Source organism: Chrysemys picta, chromosome 2 (assembly GCF_011386835.1).
Source record: "Chrysemys picta bellii isolate R12L10 chromosome 2, ASM1138683v2, whole genome shotgun sequence".
Lineage (NCBI taxonomy): Eukaryota > Metazoa > Chordata > Testudines > Emydidae > Chrysemys > Chrysemys picta.
This window is the reverse complement of record NC_088792.1, coordinates 209,947,369-209,964,627: the sequence shown is the minus strand read 5'-3', so window position 1 is coordinate 209,964,627 and position 17,259 is coordinate 209,947,369. Positions and strand designations below refer to the sequence as shown.

Below are 17,259 nucleotides of genomic sequence, written 5' to 3'. Positions count from 1 at the left end.
TTAGCCAACAAGGAATAGAACCCAGATCTCATGACCCCCAGCCTTAATCACAATATGATCCTCCCTCACACACACCGAGCAAGAGAGTCATGTTGCCATGAAAATTTTTCAGTTTAATTTTTTTTAAAAGCTCATAAAAGATATCACTGCACATAAATTCACTGCTGCTGTCCATCGACCACTAACTTTTTTATATTTTAAAAGTCCACAGATCTTAAACTAAGAGCACTCCATTAGGAAGAGTGGCCACACTCACCCCTAACCTGATCCTGCCACCAATGTGGAACAGTGGTTATGAAAAGACAGGTGACATAGAACCTCTTGAGACCACTGATGGTTTAGAATCACTATCCCTCTCAAAAAAGTATTATTTTATTCAAAATTACTTTTACATCTCTGGTGTAATTGGGATTGCAATAATCATCCCAACAGGTAAAGGAGTAAAAAAGAAAGGCAAAAGTTATACTTAAAACGCTTCAGCGACACCGCTGCACCACTACAGCGGCAGGCATAGGTAATTCACCTCCTCAAGAGGCAATATAATTCTTCTGTTAATCTAGCACTGTCTACATGAGGACTTAAATCAGCTTAACTACACCACTCAGAGGGTTTGGATTTTTCACACCCTTGACTGATGTAGTTAAACTGGCCTAATTTTATCACATAGACCAGGCCTAAGAATGTAATATTGCCTTAGGACACAAAAAGCATCAAGAGAATGACTATTAAGTGAGTGCAGTGCAGAAGATAAAATGCATCTGACCCCCAAAAATATGGAAGCGATTAATAGATGTAGAGGTAGAAATGGTAGAAATGAACTAGAAAGTGTAATTGTGACATTAAAACTTAGTAGTTAACAAAAACAGGCATATTTTAAATTAAATTACCTCCGCTTCCACATCCACGTTCTGTTTCAGAAGTAATTTCAAAATGTCAACATGTCCATTCTGACTGGCTGCTTGCATAGCTGTGTGTCCAGCACACTGCCCATTCACCTGAAAGTATATTAAGAATGTGAAGTTAAATTACAGTGTACATCAATATATACACATGCATATCCGATATTTACTACCAATAATATCAACAAATATCCATGTTCTAAAAACTGTTTATTGTGAAACTTTCATTTCATCTGCACTTTGCCTACTAAATAATCTCCATCAGGGCTAACATACCAAACATCTGAGCAGCTTTCAAATCTCTACACTTCTTATTCATTAACAAGAATGAAGAAATAATGTCATTCTGATTTTTACTTATGTCAAAGTTTAATATTAAATTGCTAGCTTGAAGATTTTAGTCAGGCTGCTGCAAAGGTGGACTTCTGAAGAGAATCAGATTTATTGGAAGCGAATCAGTTGTGTTCTGCAGCATTTATTTTCCCCCTAATTTATGGTAGGGGACTTACAGACATGCATGTACACTCCTTTTTATTGTTTGTATAAATCTGAATTAATTTAAAATTCAAATTAATGTTTAAGGCCAGTGACATCCAACCTTTGGACCTCAAAAGCAAATGAATTAAAAAGAAAATATGTATTTGATTGGGAACTGAAACACATTCTAAACCAAGCTGAGCCCTATGATTCTGAAGTGTTTTGACTATAGGGAGGAGGAAGAAGCTTCTCCACTGTGCTGCAAGAACATCAGGAAGAACAACCTAGCAGCTCGACTGGCTCAGCAGTCTAGGGAAGTGCCTAGATGAGGATGGTTCTCCCTACCCCACAAAGCCACCCAGGAGATAAGAGAAGTTAAGGACAACCACCATTTATGACTACTCAATTTTCTACCTCAGCACTACTTAGAATAGCTTGAAGGCTGCTCTAATTCATGCCAGATGGCATATGGTACAAAAAAATATGTTCACTGTGAATGGCTGCAACGCAGTGGCTTCTAACCCCTCCCCCACTTCCTGAGGCTGTGGAAGAGAGGCACAGGAACCAACTATGCCAACTCTCTGCACATGGGGGATTCATCCATGCAAGGGGAATCCCTAGCAGAGGATTTGGGATTTCTTTTATTTCCTGTGCGTTAGAAGTCACACACAAAAAGACACTCACATCCACATCTGGTCTCTTTAGCAAATCTTCCACTTTAGCTACATCTCCATTAGCAGCAGCTTTAACAAGTTCTTCATTGAGGTCCCCAGATTCTTGTGTTTCGAACAGTTTCTTCAAAAGTTGGGACAATCTCTCTACAGATATCAAACAAAGCATGTAAGATCACAACTCCAAACAGAGAACAACAAATTTGGCTGTTTTTCCTATCTGAAGAGACTTACACAAGTAGTCATTCAGTTTATCATTTAGTACAACACCTCAGCACTACAAAGCTCTAACTCACTGACATCAGTTTCTCATCAGTTGAGAAACTTCAAATTTACTCAAAGATGATCAGTTTCACTCTACAGTTAGGATTCCTGCCTGAGTGGTTTTGACAATACAAATAGATGGGACTGAAACAGGAAAAATGTTATAGATTTACAGGCCGGTATATTGGATTTCTGCTTTTTTAGAGGAAGTAAAGCACCAGGCTGAAGCTGAAAATGTCATGGAGGTCCCTGAAAGTCACAGAATCCATTTTACATCTTTACCTCGCTCCCAGCTATCATCTCTTGACTGTAAGCTTTTGGAGCAGAGACTATTATATATGTTTGCAGTGCCTAGCACAATGGGACTCCAATCCTGACTCAGGGCCTTTAGGCACTATTTCTTTGTATTCTGATAAACCGTGCTTTAGATTTTTAGCTAATAGAGGTGAAGATTATACTTTTTTTGAGAAGCAGATTATCCCACATCTGCCTACTATACAATTCCTGAAGCAAGATACTGGACTAGATGGACAGCAGGCACAATCCAGCACGGAAATTCTTTTGCAATGGGAGTTTTCCCCAGCCCTCAGTAGGAACTACTTTCCTGGAGATTATTATTCTTGCTTCATATAGGTGTCATACCAATATTTATCATCAATTTTTTAAGTTTACACAATTTTATTTATCAAAACCACACATTCCTAAATAGTACGCAAACTTACCACCAGATGCATTGCTTATAGCTGATCCTGCTGATGCCACCTTTGAGACAGCTGCTGGATTGTATGTCCAAGAAGTCCCACAAACCTCTACCTTTAAGTCACTGTCTGAATAAATCTGCTGGACCCGGCCAACTTTACCTAAAGTCTGTATTGAGGAAAGTAAGAGATTAAGTAAAGATATTTAGATGTTAACATATTACAGCATATGGACAGTTTTATAAAGTAAAAGGATTTCTGAAACTCCACTTTAATATCAGTAACACCTTCACCTTAATTCTAACAGGCTGAGGTATAGGCTAGGCAGACTGTTAAACTGAGTCTACGTTGCTGTTAAGTAGGGCTTTCCACAGAATTATACTAGCTCAACTTAGCTAATTCAACTGAAAAAAAAAGTATTTTTTTCCCCCCTAGTCTAGACAAGGCCTAAAACTCCAATAATTTGAAGGTTCAACCATTTCCAAGTGTAATTAAAAATACCATACCAAACTAGGGTGACCAGACGTCCCGATTTTATCGTGACTGTCCCGATATTTGCTTGTTTGTCCCGCGTCCCAACTGATGTGCGGCCGGGACACTGGACAAACAAGCAATTTTGCCCTCCCGGAAGGGCTCTCGCCCCCTCCCCCCTGACGCCACCCCCCTCCTTCCCCCATTGGCTCCCTCCTCAAATCCCCGCCTCTTCCCCAAGCATGTGGCATTCCTCCTCCCTCCCAGGCTTGCTGCTAATGGCGGTGCAAGCCTGGAGGGAGGCGGTGGTGGCCGGCTTCCAGTTCCTGGAGCTGGTGAGTACAGGCACCGGGCGGGCAAGGGGGGCTGCTCCCCCAGGAGGCAGACGGGGGGGCTCCGGACCCCAGCAGTGGCGGGGGAGAGCGGCTTGGGGCCGCACAAGTGGCCATGTAAAGTTTATCGGCTCGAGGGGGACCCCGGCGGCCTGTGTCGTCACACCGGCTCCTAGCCCCTGTAGGGGGATAGCGTCCCCGCCCCGCCCCAGCATGTTGCGCCGGCCACCGCAGGCCAGGTAAGGAGCCCAGTCCCCCCCTCGTCCTGGATCCTCAGCTGAGCCCCCTGTCGCCCTCCTGGGGGAGCAGCCCCCTTACCAGCCCCCCTTGCCTGCCCAGTGCCGGAGCTCGTACTCACCAGCTCCAGGAACTGGAAGCCGGCCACCACCCCCTCCCTCCAGGCTTGCGCCGCCATTACAGCTGCAAGCCTGGGAGGGAGGAGGAATGCCGCTCAGCTGAGGAGCCAGGACGGGGGGGAGGGTCTCGGCTCCTTACCTGGCCTGCGGCGGCTGGTGAGACATGCTGGCCCGGGGCAGGGACGCTACCCCCCTACAGGGCAGGGCGAGGAGCCAGCCGGGGTTCTCCCCCCCCCCCAGCCAATAAACTTTACATGCCCACTCACGCGGCCCTGAGCCGCTCTCCCCCGCCGCTGCCAGGGTCCAGAGCCTCATCCTCTCACTCCAGCGGCTCCTTCCCCGCGGGGCGGCGGGACATGCCGCATGTGCCCGGGACCCTAGGGGGGACGGAGGGGCAGCGGCTGGGGCCTGCTAATTCCCCTGGCACCTGCAAAACAGCTTTTTTTTTGGTGTTCCCCCCCCCCCCCCCCGATATTTCCTGATCTGGTCACCCTAATACCAACATACCATTGTGTACACACACATACTTACAGGGAGCATTGCTTCAGCCCATTCTCCATGACCTCTTTGAAGAAGCTTGATTCGTTCTAAATCATAACAAACTTGAACAAGGTCACCCACTTGAAACTGTGAGGTACCTCCTTCTGCACCTTGGGCAGCATCTCCACTTCGGACAACATTGGCTTTGGTGAGAACAGCTGGATTAAATGTCCACCTAGAAAATAATGTATTTCAAATTAATTATCTTTTCTTTTTTAATATAAAAAGTGGGGACTATATTTTAAAAGGTTACTAGTTGCCTTAAGTTGTGCTTTTGTGCCCAGAAATTTTTGTGATTGGACACTATGGCTTAGCTGCTGTTAATCACTTTCCCCATAAATTTCCACTTAGTTTACCAGCGGGAGGTTGCAAGGGTAATCTTCCGAGAGGTGCACCTGAAGCAGTCAGAACGTTCCCATGGTTGGTTCTTGCAGCCTGAGGGGAAAAGCTGCCAGCCATATAATGGCAACTGTGTAGTGACTGGGGTTTTGGTTTGTTTGCTTGGGGGGAAGGGGGGGGAGAAGCGGATGGACTCATCAACTAGGGCAGGGATTAGTGGCCTGAGAGTCTGGCATTCCTCTCAAAATACAGTAAGGAAAGGGAAGGACCCAGGATAACTGATAAGGATGGATTGCTCTGGCAAGAATTGATAGGGAAAGGAGAGGGGTTGGAATCTAAATACAGGGTTTTCTTCTTTCCTCAGAGACGGGGTTGGACAGATAGGAAAATGCTATTTCAAGTAGATATATGGCCTGCAGCCAGACATTTGGTTAAACTATTTTGATTTGTACCATACAATATATTGATTTGTGTGCACTTAGTTTTTTTTATGCTAATTTATATTCACTTAGAAAAAATAGCACATGACTAAGAGCATGGCTACACTTGCGAGTTTGAGCGCATTAAAGCAGCCCAGTGCGCTCTAACTCACGACCCGTCCGAACTGGCAAGGCACGTAAAGCGCTCTGACTCCACGGCTAGAGTGCTCCTGGTACTCCACCTCGGCAAGTGGAATAACGTTTGATGTGTCCCGCTGGAGCGCCGCGGCACCAGTGTGGACGCCCTGGTCTATTAATGCGCTCTGATTGGCCTCCAGAAGTGTCCCACAATGCCTGTTCTAGCCACTCTGGTCATCAGTTTGAACTCTACTGCCCTGCCCTCAGGTGACCAACCGTCAGATTTTGAAAATCCCCTTCCTGTTTGCTCAGCCAGGCGTGGAGTGCTCTCAGCAAATCTTTCCAGGTGACCATGCCTCCACGGGCCAAGCGATCCCTAGTATGGAGCAATAGCGAGGTGCTGGACATCAGTGTTTGGGAGGATGAAGCTGTCCAGTTCCAGCTGCGCTCCAGCCATAGGAATTACAATACCTTCGCGCAGATATTAAGGGACGTGATGGAAAGGGGCCATGACCAGGACGCTCTGCAGTTCAGGGTTAAGTGAAGGAGCTGCGGAATGCCTACTGCAAAGCCTGCGAGGCAAACAGCCGCTCCGGTGCTGCCCCTGCGACGTGCCGTTTCTACAAAGAGCTGGACGCGATATTTGGGGGCGACCCCACCTCCACTCTGAGCACCACCATGGACACTTCAGAGCCCAGTCCAGCAAGAGAAGGAGGAGGAGGAGCAAAGTGGGAGCGAGAGTGCTGAGGAGGAGGAAGACACCCCAGCATCCCTAGATGCATGCAGCCAGGAGCTGTTCTCAGGAGGAAGGTAGCCAGTCACAGCGGCCGGTGCTTGGGGAAGGACAAACACCAGAGGAGGTTCCCGGTAAGCGGCTTTTATGTTGGGAAGGAAGTTATTCAGTGTGGGCTCTTGGGGCGAGGAGGGCTAGGGCTGCAAGCAAGCCTAGATGCGGAATAGGGCGTTGATGTGCTCTCTCACATCGCGGTAATCAGCCTCAGTGATCTCTTCAAAGGTCTCAGCCAGAACTTGGGCAATGCGCTTGCACAGGTTTCGTGGGAGAGCCACTGTGGTCCTTGTCCCAGTCAGGCTAACACATCTGCGCCACTGTGCCTTGAGGGGCGGGGAGATCATTGCTGCACACAGGCAAGCTGCATATGGGCCAGGGCAGAAGCTGCATTAGAGTAGAAGACCCTCCCTTGCTTCCCAGGTCACCCTCAGCAGCAAGATATCTTCCAGGATGAACTCCTATGGAAAACGTGGGGACAGTATAGGGGCCCCCTGCAGCTGTTGGCTCTCCCCCAGGCACAGAAACCCAGAGGACAGTACAGCCATGAAAGAATCAGTCCCCCTTGACTCTGTGCTTACTCACCATTTTGGGGCTCCCATGGGTTATGTGCGTTTACTTTGGGATGGGCAAATTATCCTATTGTGTAGGTTGTGCTTGCCCTCCTTAAGTACGGGGGAATCACTCTGTCTGGTGTGAACAATGCTGACTCTGTTAAGTGATGCATTTTGCCTTCACAGATGCAACCTTGAGATCTCAGTCATCCGTGTTATCACCAGCTGAGAGGCTGCAAAGAATCAGGAAGAGGCCACATAGAAGCAAAGAGGACATGCTGCATGAAGTCATGCAGCACTCCCTTAATGAAGATCAAAAAATTCCAGGAGTGGCAGGAGAGCGAAAGGAGGGTCTGCCAGCAGAATGCGGATCGCTGGCACCAAAGCACAGAGCGGCTGATAAGCATCATGGCGCGCCAAGCGGACTCAACCCAGGCGCTTGTAGCCATGCAGGCAAAGCACTACCGCGCCCGCCCCCCTCCCCCCTGCAGCCCTTGTACCAAAACTCTTTCCCTTGTGCCCCCATGTCACCTCCAAACCACTTTCCCCAAAATCCAGGTTCTTATTGCCACCAGCTGCCTCCAACACCTGTAGCTTCATTACCTAGCCCTGAAAACTACAACCCTTACTCACTGCACTCAACCCCCATCACCATGTAGTATAGCCATCCTGAAGTGCAGCACTCATTGCACAGCATTCCAAACAGGAAGGCTGAGTATGATAACAGGACATATGCAAATCTGTGATTGTACCATTCCCCACCCCACCCCTTTGCCCTTTCTGTTTCCCAAGCAGTTGTGTTTCTTTTCAATAAATGGATTTTTTGGCTTTGAAAACATTCTTTATTATTGCATAAAGTAAAAGATACCTTAGCCCAGGAAAGCAACAGGCACTGCAAGTCAGTGTATCATACGTAGCAAACACAGATTCCTACTAACATTGAAACCACTGCACTTCACTCCCATGCAGGACATCAGACATTACTGGTGGCTTTCAGCCTCAAATTGCTCCCTCACGGCATCCCTAATCCTTGCAGCCCCGCGCTGGGCCCCTCTAATAGCCCTGCTCTCTGGCTGTTCAAATTCAGCCTCCAGGTGTTGTACCTCCGAGTTCCATGCCTGAGTGAAACTTTTACCCTTCTCTTCACAAATGTTATGGAGGGTGCAGCACACGGATATAACCGTGAGGATGCGGTTATCGGCTAGGTCCAGCTTCCCACACAGAGAGCGCCAGCAGCCCTTTAAATGGCCAAAAGCACACTCTACGGTCATTCTGCACCAGCTCAGCCTGTTGTTGAACCGCTCCTTGCTGCTGTCAAGGCTCCCTGTGTAGGGTTTCATGAGTCACAGCATTAAAGGATAAGTGGGGTCTCCAAGGATCACTTTGGGCATTTTGACTTCCCCTACAGTGATCTTCTGGTCTGGGAAAAAAGTTTCGGCTTGCAGCTTCCTGAACAGGCCAGTGTTCCAAAAGATATGTGCATCATGCACCTTTCCAGGACAGCCTACGTTAATGTTAATGAAATGCCCACGGTGATCCACAAGCGCCTGGAGAACCACAGAGAAATAGCCCTTCTGATTAACGTACTCGGAGGCTAGGTGGGCTGGTACCAGAATTGGAATATGTGTCCCATCTATCGCCCCTCCGCAGTTAGGGAAACCCACTTGTGCAAAGCCAGCCACAATGTCATGCACGTTACCCAGAGTCACGGTTCTTCTAAGCAGGATGCGATTAATGGCCCTGCAAACTTGCATCAACACGATTCCAACGGTCGACTTCCCCATTCCAAACTGGTTAGCGACTGATCAGTAGCTGTCTGGAGTTGCCAGCTTCCAGATTGCAATAGCCATCCGCTTCTCCACCATCAGGGCAACTCTCAAGCTCGTGTCCTTGCGCTGCAGGGTGGGGGCGAGCTCATCACACAGTCCCATGAAAGTGGCTTTTCTCATCCGGAAGTTCTGCAGCCACTGCTTGTCATCCCAGACTTGCATGACGATATGATCCCACCACTCAGTGCTGGTTTCCCAAGCCCAAAAGCGGTGTTCCACACGTGTTGTATGCGTTACTCGAGTCGATATCATCGTCGGAGTCCTCACTGTCACTTTGGATCTTAAGGAATAACTCGACTGCCAAACGTGATGTGCTGGCGAGACTCATCAGCATATTCCTCAGCAGTTTGGGCTCAGAGCGCGCAGTACAAAAAACACTGAAAGATGGCGCCAATTGTGGACGGAAGCAGAGGGATTGCTGGGATGCGAACTGATGCATCATGGGGAGTTGGGACAGGACCCAGAATGCCCCGCACCCTCCCCACAAGCCACAGCACCAGAATGGGAAGAGATGCTCTGTGGGATAGCTGCCCACAATGCACTGCTCCCAATGCCACTGCAAGTGCCGCAAATGTGGCCACTCCAGTGTGCTTGCAGCTGTCAGTGTGGACAGACTACAGTGCTTTCCCTACTGCGCTCTAAGAAGGCTGGTTTAACTCAAAGCGCTCTACATTTGCAAGTGTAGCCATGCCCTAAGACAAACATGTGCGTCCAGAGCTATTTTTCTGCAGATAGTCCCTGTGTGTCTAGTACCACAGCCCCAGTAAACCAGAAGCAGATTTTGTAATCAAACTGTTGCTTAAAAGGTAGGGAATGAATTTGTTCTCAATCAAGTGCCTAACACTTTTGAGCACTATACAATTCTCTTTCCATTCACTTTTGTTTTAGAAATATGGAGCTCTCTTATTTTGGAGAAATACAAAGATTACAAATATATGTGTTTGTGTAAGAAGCCTCTATATTTCAATGAACAGGTTACAGGTTGGCTTTTAATATCATCACACAAAGTATATCTTTTAAGAAATCATGAGACTGAAGGACTCACACCATTTCTCCCTACAACTAACTGGTTTGCTGAAAGACAGCTGCCTAAAAGTTAAGATAACTTATTAAAAACAAAACCCAAATAAATAGCTATTGTAACTTAATTTTGTGACGTTGCACTCTATGATTGTATGAAAATATGCTAATGAGTGTGAATATAATGTAACTAAAATATACTTCATGCAAAAGGTCTCTTGTAAGGTATCATTACAAAGCTTATAATCTAGTGAGTGTGCTTATCCTATTTGTATAAATGTATCACTCTTGTATCTGAAACTAGAAATATGAACTGTAACTCTGAGGGCCTATAGTGGTTTGGAATCTTGATGGCTCCCATTAACCAGGACAATTGTCTGTAGATGTCTGTTTACTTGTAAGTCTTCCTGTATACGTGTGTGTGCTGGCAAGTGGGTAATGAAGTCTTACAGTAACGTGATCATGTCACCTGAACTGGAATCCATCTTTAACCTGGTGCTTTTCCATTTAGAGGGGCCAGAGAGACAAAAGATTCCCCCCTTGTGCCAAAGCTATATAAGTGGGTGGAACAGAACAAATGGGGCGGCCATCATGAGAAATCCCCTAGCTACCACCTGAGCTGGAATAGGGGTTGTACCAGTGGAAAGGATTGTGCCCAGACTAGGAAGGTGTCCAGTCTGTGAAAGAAACTTATTGAAACATCTGAGGGTGAGATTTTATCTGTATTCAGTTTTATTACTGTACTAGGCATAGACTTGCATGTTTTATTTTATTTCATTTTGCTTGGTAATTCACTTTGTTCTGTCTGCTATTACTTGGAACCACTTAAATCCTACTTTCTGTATTTAATAAAATCACTTTTTACTTATTAATTAACCCAGAGTATGTATTAATACTGGGGGGGAGGGAGTAAACAGCTGTGCATACCTCTCTATCAGTGTTATAGAGTGCGAACAATTTATAAGCTTTATACAGGGTAAAACGGATTTATTTGGGGTTTGGACCCCATTGGGAGTTGGGCATCTGAGTGTTAAAGACAGGAACACTTCTTAAGCTGCTTTCACTTTAAGCCTACAGCTGTTAGGGGATGTGGTTCAGACCTGGGTCTGGGTTTGCAGCAGGCTAGCAGGTCTGGCTCAAACCAGGCAGGGCACTGAAGTCCCAAGCTGGGAGGGCAGGGAAAGCAGGGGCAGAAGTAGTCTTGGCACATCAGTTGGCAGCCCCCAGGGGGTTTCTGTGATCCAACCTGTCACAAATGTAACTGAACAAACATATTCAGGTTGAGAAAAGTAAGTGATCACTTTCAGCTACAGATTATTTTCCTTATGCTTTTTACTACATTAGCAAACTGGGAAGGCAATGCATGCTCACATATCAGAAAAGCAATATCCTCTAGCTTAGCCATTGGAGATCAGAACCACTTATGCCTCACTCTCCTTTGTAAGAGCAGCATCTTCAGAAAGCAACAACCTGTTCAAACCCAAGAGGCAATAAATTTGCAGCTTGGATTAACAATTTGGAAGAGAAACAAGGATACGAAGTACAAAGTACCACACTAAGCAGATGGACTCTGCTGTGAAATCTCATAACAATAAATTTAAGCATCTCCGAGTATATTTATTGTGCAAGGCTATTTAGCTTTACGGATTTTGTTCCAAATATAAAACTGAATAAAGATAAATAGCCTTGCACAATAAATAAACTCGGAGATGCTTAAATTTATTGTTATATGGAATATAGTATAGATATGTTGAAATTACTGGGAGTCTTAATTTGTTCTCCAGTGGTCACATTTGGCAATACGTATTACATATGAATCAAGGGATTGTCTGCCTTCATGCTGGACATAAGTATCACATTAGCCTCTAATGTATGGTAGTACACTAGTTCTCAAAAAATGCTCCCTAAGGACACAGACAAAAGAAATAAACAGATACACTACCGAGAGCTATATGCAATCATGGCTTCATGCTTAGTGCATGGAGCTGTGAAACATTCATATTGTGAAATTTTTTGAAGTAACCATTTTAATTACTTAGAGAATTAATAACTTTAATAAATACCTTTATCTGATAGGCAACATACATTAAAATAAAACTTAAAGGGACATTTTAGAAAAAAAGACGTCATATAAACATCACAAATATTAAACTAAAGGCAGTTTAAAGGTGAGAAAATGGCAAATCTCTTTCCCATCAAAATCTCTTACACATGCTAGAAAGGTTTTTAATCATTGGGTTCTGGTAGATAGGAACCCCTTATTACACAAGCCAGGAAGAAGACAGAAACTCTTATTTGGATGGTGGGAATGTGGTGAGAACCAAAGAAGGGTATTAAAAAAAAAAAAAAAAAAAAAAAAAATTCAGGCCCTGCAACTTGTGAAGTTAAAGGAAGTCTGTCACAGGAAAGGTTTGAGAATATGTAACAAACCTGTTGCCGCTTGGATACTGTACTACTATGTCATGATCTTCATCAATGCCACAAACTGTGCCAGTGGTGGTTAAGGTCTCAAACATGCCATCAGTCCATCCCCCATGACCATGCTGCAAAGACTGTACAATTTCTAAATCAAGGTCAATGTTTACCAGATCACCAATCTGCAGCCCACCAGGATTCCTGTTACCATTTTGCTCACCTGAAATTGAATGAAAGAAACAAGAACACTAAATATCCAAATCAACATCTGTAAGTGCAATAAAGGTAACTTCAAGAAGGTATCTAACACCTGCAAAGTGCACAGTTTTAAAGATGTGCTACTTGGCACATTCCCTTCCCTCTTAAGTCAAGGTCTACATATGTTGTCTACTATATATACACTAAGGAACTTCTGCACCAAACCTTCCTGGACCTTATCTCTTAACTCACCTATACCTCAAAAACCAAACATAGCCTGCAACTACTTTTGTAATAAAGTACACCCATATACCACCACGCAGCTTAGATACTAGAGTGGTGAGTGCAATGGATAGAATGTACATAGAACCTACTGTATATACTAGTTCATTAGCCCGTTCATTTATAAGCCGACCCGCCGAGATGGTTAGGTAAAAACAGCAAAAACTGTATGACCCTTTCATAAGCCAACCCTGTATTTCAGGGGTTGGCAAACTTTGGCTCCCAGCTGCCAGGTCGGGATGTTTTGTTTAATTGGAGCGTCTGCAGGCACGGAGCCCCTCAAGTCCCTGTGGCCACAGTTCGCCATTCCCAGCCAATGGGAGTTACGGGATGTGACGCACCACTTCCCACAGCTCCCATTGGCTGGGAACGGTGAATCGCAGCCACAGGGAGCTGAGGGGCCCCATGTCTGCAGACGCTCCAGGTAAACAAAACGACCATGTATTAGATACACCTCTACCTCGATATAACGCTGTCCTCGGGGCCAAAAAAATCTTACCATGTTATAGGTGAAACCGCATTATATCGAACTGCGCAGCCCCGCCCTCCCAGAGCACTGCTTTACCGCGTTATATCTGAATTCGTGTTATATCGGGGTAGAGGTGTATTCAATTCAATGATTCCACAGAGTTTAAAATCATCAAATTTTGGTGTAGACTCGTTTATAAGCCGATCCCCCGCTCTCTGATGCGTCACTTTTTTACCAAAAACATTCGGCTTACGAACGAGTATATACGGTCTATAGAATAGCTCACAACCTATGTAACAGAATAAGCCACTATGACAAATTATAGATATTTAGTTAGAAATTTTAATGCTGATGACTTCATGTTTACCATCAAATTTGCAATATTGCATTAAAATTATGTTTAAACCATTCTACAATACTGTGCAGTTATCTTTTGCTATTAAGAGAAAAATCTAAAGGCTGAGCACATGTAAGCCAGAAACATGAACTAGACAGCCAACTTTAACAACTTAGCAGCTACATATTTGGTATACTGTTTGATATCAAACATATCTACAGACAGTTAAAACATATCAATTAAGATACCAATTATCATTGCAGCATTTAACCATGGTAATGCACAGAAATGCCACCATTCAAATCTCCATTATTTGGTGCATGCTGCTAAGGAACGTTGACTGATTTTGCTTCAGTTCTCAAACAAACACTGACTTGGGGCACTAAAATGTTTCTATTTACTTAAAACTATCTATTTCTTTCCTTCTCCAACTCACCTAGCACAGGACAGTGGTCCCTGTAGAAAGAGCCTCCTTTGGCATCCTGAACACATTTCAGGTCAGACTAAAGAAAGATATTTAGACAGCTTTAGTTTTAACAGAGTGAACTTGCAGGTTGACATAAATCAGTGAAATCAGAACAGAAATACACTGAAATATCAGAGGCTGAAAAGCTCATGCATACAAAAATTAATGCATTACGCCAATTCAGAATGCAAAGAAAATTTCAAATATTTTCCAAAATTGTAACCCATCTATTTCTACTACCTATTCCTTTAAGACAGGCCTAGGCATTGATAGGATTTGATAAATTTTACCCAGTATTATTAAATGCTTTAAATTTAATGCTCAAATTAATGCTTTTAGGAGCTGATAAACTACAGTGACCAAGAGACATCATATTCATAATTGCTATTAGAATTGCAAAGAGAAACTTTAAACTGTTTCACAATGTTACGTTTCTTAAAAAAAAAAGCAGCAATCTATACAAGTAGAGGAAGAACACAACATTAACACTACAGAAATCAGAAATGTCTGAATACCATACTGGACATGATAGCCTTGCCTGTGCAGCATCAGCTTGGGTAAGGATTTGTCAGTGTTACCATTATAAACCCTATACATTTTTTGTGTAAGATGTTTATGACATTCATTTTAACTTATTATGGAGGAGTAAAACGACTTCTAACTTCTGGGCCCTGGAGAATATCAGAAAAAGCAGAATAAAAGGTATTTTGGTTGCTTTCAGAATTCTGTGTTTTAACTAAAAGACGGTTACTCACCGTTGTAACTGTTGTTCTTCGAGATGTGTTGCTCATATCCATTCCATTAGGTGTGTGCGCGCCGCGTGCACGATCGTCGGAAGATTTTTACCCTAGCAACACCGGCGGGTCGGCTGTGGAGCCCCCTAGAGTGGCGCCTTCATGGCGCTGAATATATACCCCAGCCGACCCGGCGCCCCCTCAGTTCCTTCTTGCCGGCTACTCCGACAGTGGGGACGGAGGGCGGGTTTGGAATGGATATGAGCAACACATCTCGAAGAACAACAGTTACAACGGTGAGTAACCGTCTTTTCTTCTTCGAGTGCTTGCTCATATCCATTCCATTAGGTGACTCCCAAGCCCAACTTAGGTGGTGGGGTCGGAGTGAGACATTGCTGTGTGCAAAACCGCTGATCCGAAGGCAGCATCGTCCCTGGACTGCTGCACTAGTGCATAGTGTTCTGTAAACGTGTGGACTGACGACCAAACCGCAGCTCTACAAATGTCCTGGATCGGAACTTGCGCCAGGAAAGCAGTCGAGGAAGCTTGGGCCCTCGTGGAGTGAGCGGTGAGGTGTGGTGCTGAGACACCTGCCAGGTCATAGCAAGTCCGGATGCAAGACGTGATCCAGGAGGATAGGCGTTGTGAGGAGACCGGTGAGCCTTTCATTCGGTCAGCCACTGCAACGAAGAGTTGCGTCGTCTTTCTAAAGGGCCTTGTGCGGTCAATATAGAAGGCCAGGGCCCTGCGTACGTCCAGAGAATGCAAACGTTGATCCTGGCGAGAAGCATGTGGTTTAGGATGAAAGACCGGGAGAAATATATCCTGGTTGATATGAAAAGGAGAAACCACCTTAGGGAGAAAGGCAGGATGTGGACGAAGCTGCACTTTATCCTTATGGAAAACTGTGTAAGGGGGCTCGGATGTAAGCGCCCTGAGTTCAGAAACGCGCCTTGCTGAGGTGATGGCTACGAGGAAGGCTGTCTTCCAGGACAGGTACAGAAGTGAACAGGTGGCCAGTGGCTCGAATGGAGGACCTGTGAGCTTGGAGAGAACCAGGTTGAGGTCCCACGTCGGAACGGGCTGACGTTGTTGTGGGTACATCCGGTCTAAGCCCTTGAGGAATCTAACGACCATCGGGTTAGAGAATACCGAGGACGCGAGTTCCCCTGGATGGAAGGCCGATATAGCGGCCAGGTGAACTCTAATTGAAGATATCGCCAACCCTTGCTGTTTTAGGGAGAGGAGATATTCCAAAATGAGAGGGATAGGTGCGTGCAATGGGGACGTGGCTCGTTGTTCGCACCAACAGGAGAACCGCTTCCACTTGGCCAAGTATGTGGTCCGTGTTGAGGGCTTCCTACTGCTCAGCAGAATCTGTTGGACAGAGTGAGAACACTGTTGCTCTGCCTGGGTGAACCATGGAGCAGCCACGCCGTGAGGTGGAGTGATTTCAGGTCGGGGTGACGCAGCCGGCCGTGGTTCTGCGTGATGAGATCCGGATACAACGGAAGCGGGATCGGTGTCCGAACCGAGAGTTCCAACAGCGTGGTGTACCAATGTTGTCTCGGCCACGCTGGAGCGATCAGAATTACCTGTGCCTGGTCTCTGCGCAATTTGAGCAGTACCTTGTGGACCAGAGGAAACGGAGGGAAGGCATAAAACAGGTGGTCTTTCCAGGGAAGGAGAAACGCATCCGAGAGGGAGCCCGGAGCTCGACCTTGCAGGGAGCAGAACACGTGGCACTTCCTGTTGTCTCGAGATGCAAACAGGTCTATGTGGGGAAACCCCCACTTCTGGAAGACGGAATGTATGATGTCCGGACGGATAGACCACTCGTGCGTTTGAAAGGACCTGCTGAGCCGGTCCGCCAGAGTGTTCTGGACTCCAGGGAGGAACGATGCCGTGAGATGGATTGAGTGGGCGATGCAGAAGTCCCACAGGCGAATGGCCTCTTGGCATAGAATTGACGAACGTGCTCCTCCTTGCTTGTTGATGTAAAACATGGCCGTGGTGTTGTCGGTGAGAACTAACACACAGCGGCCACGTAGGAGATTGAGAAATGCCTGGCACGCCAGGCGCACCGCCATCAGTTCCCGAACATTGATGTGTAGGGCTAGCTGAGGTGCAGTCCACAGGCCCTGGGTATGGTGCTCGTTGAGATGGGCGCCCCAACCCAGAGATGAAGCGTCTGTGACCAGGTGCAGAGAGGGTTGTGGGGCGTGAAACGGCATCCCCTCGCAAACCACATTGTGATCTAGCCACCATGTGAGGGAGGTCAGGACCGAGTTCGGGATTGTGACCACCATATTCAGGCTGTCCCGATGTGGGCGGTATATTGATGACACCCAGGTCTGGAGTGGGCGAAGCCGAAGTCTGGCATGCCTGGTTACGTACGTGCATGAAGCCATGTGACCCAGGAGGGTAAGGCACGACCTCACCGTGGTAGTTGGGAAGGCCTTGAGTCCCTGGATGAGGCTCGTGATGGTGCAAAAGCGATTGTCTGGCAGGACGGCTTGTGCGCGTCTGGAGTCTAGAACCGCACCGATGAATTCTATTCTCTG

At 46.1% G+C, this 17,259-nt stretch overlaps 1 protein-coding gene across 4 annotated transcripts in view; it reads right to left on the bottom strand.

Moving 5' to 3' along the window:
* MIB1 (MIB E3 ubiquitin protein ligase 1) overlaps window positions 1-17,259 on the bottom strand; it is a 127,100-nt gene that overhangs the window by 85,850 nt on the left and 23,991 nt on the right. For all 4 annotated transcript variants that reach the window (XR_006175525.2, XR_006175526.2, XM_008178664.4 and 1 more), the window contains exons 5-10: window positions 13,932-13,998; window positions 12,225-12,429; window positions 4,700-4,883; window positions 3,034-3,178; window positions 2,061-2,194; window positions 888-995 (exon numbers count right to left, since the gene is read on the bottom strand). Coding sequence is in view for 2 of the 4 variants with exons in the window: in XM_008178664.4 (XP_008176886.1) it covers window positions 888-995; window positions 2,061-2,194; window positions 3,034-3,178; window positions 4,700-4,883; window positions 12,225-12,429; window positions 13,932-13,998 (843 nt within the window). In the remaining 2 variants the exon portion in view is untranslated. The remainder of the gene's footprint in view (window positions 1-887; window positions 996-2,060; window positions 2,195-3,033; window positions 3,179-4,699; window positions 4,884-12,224; window positions 12,430-13,931; window positions 13,999-17,259) is intronic.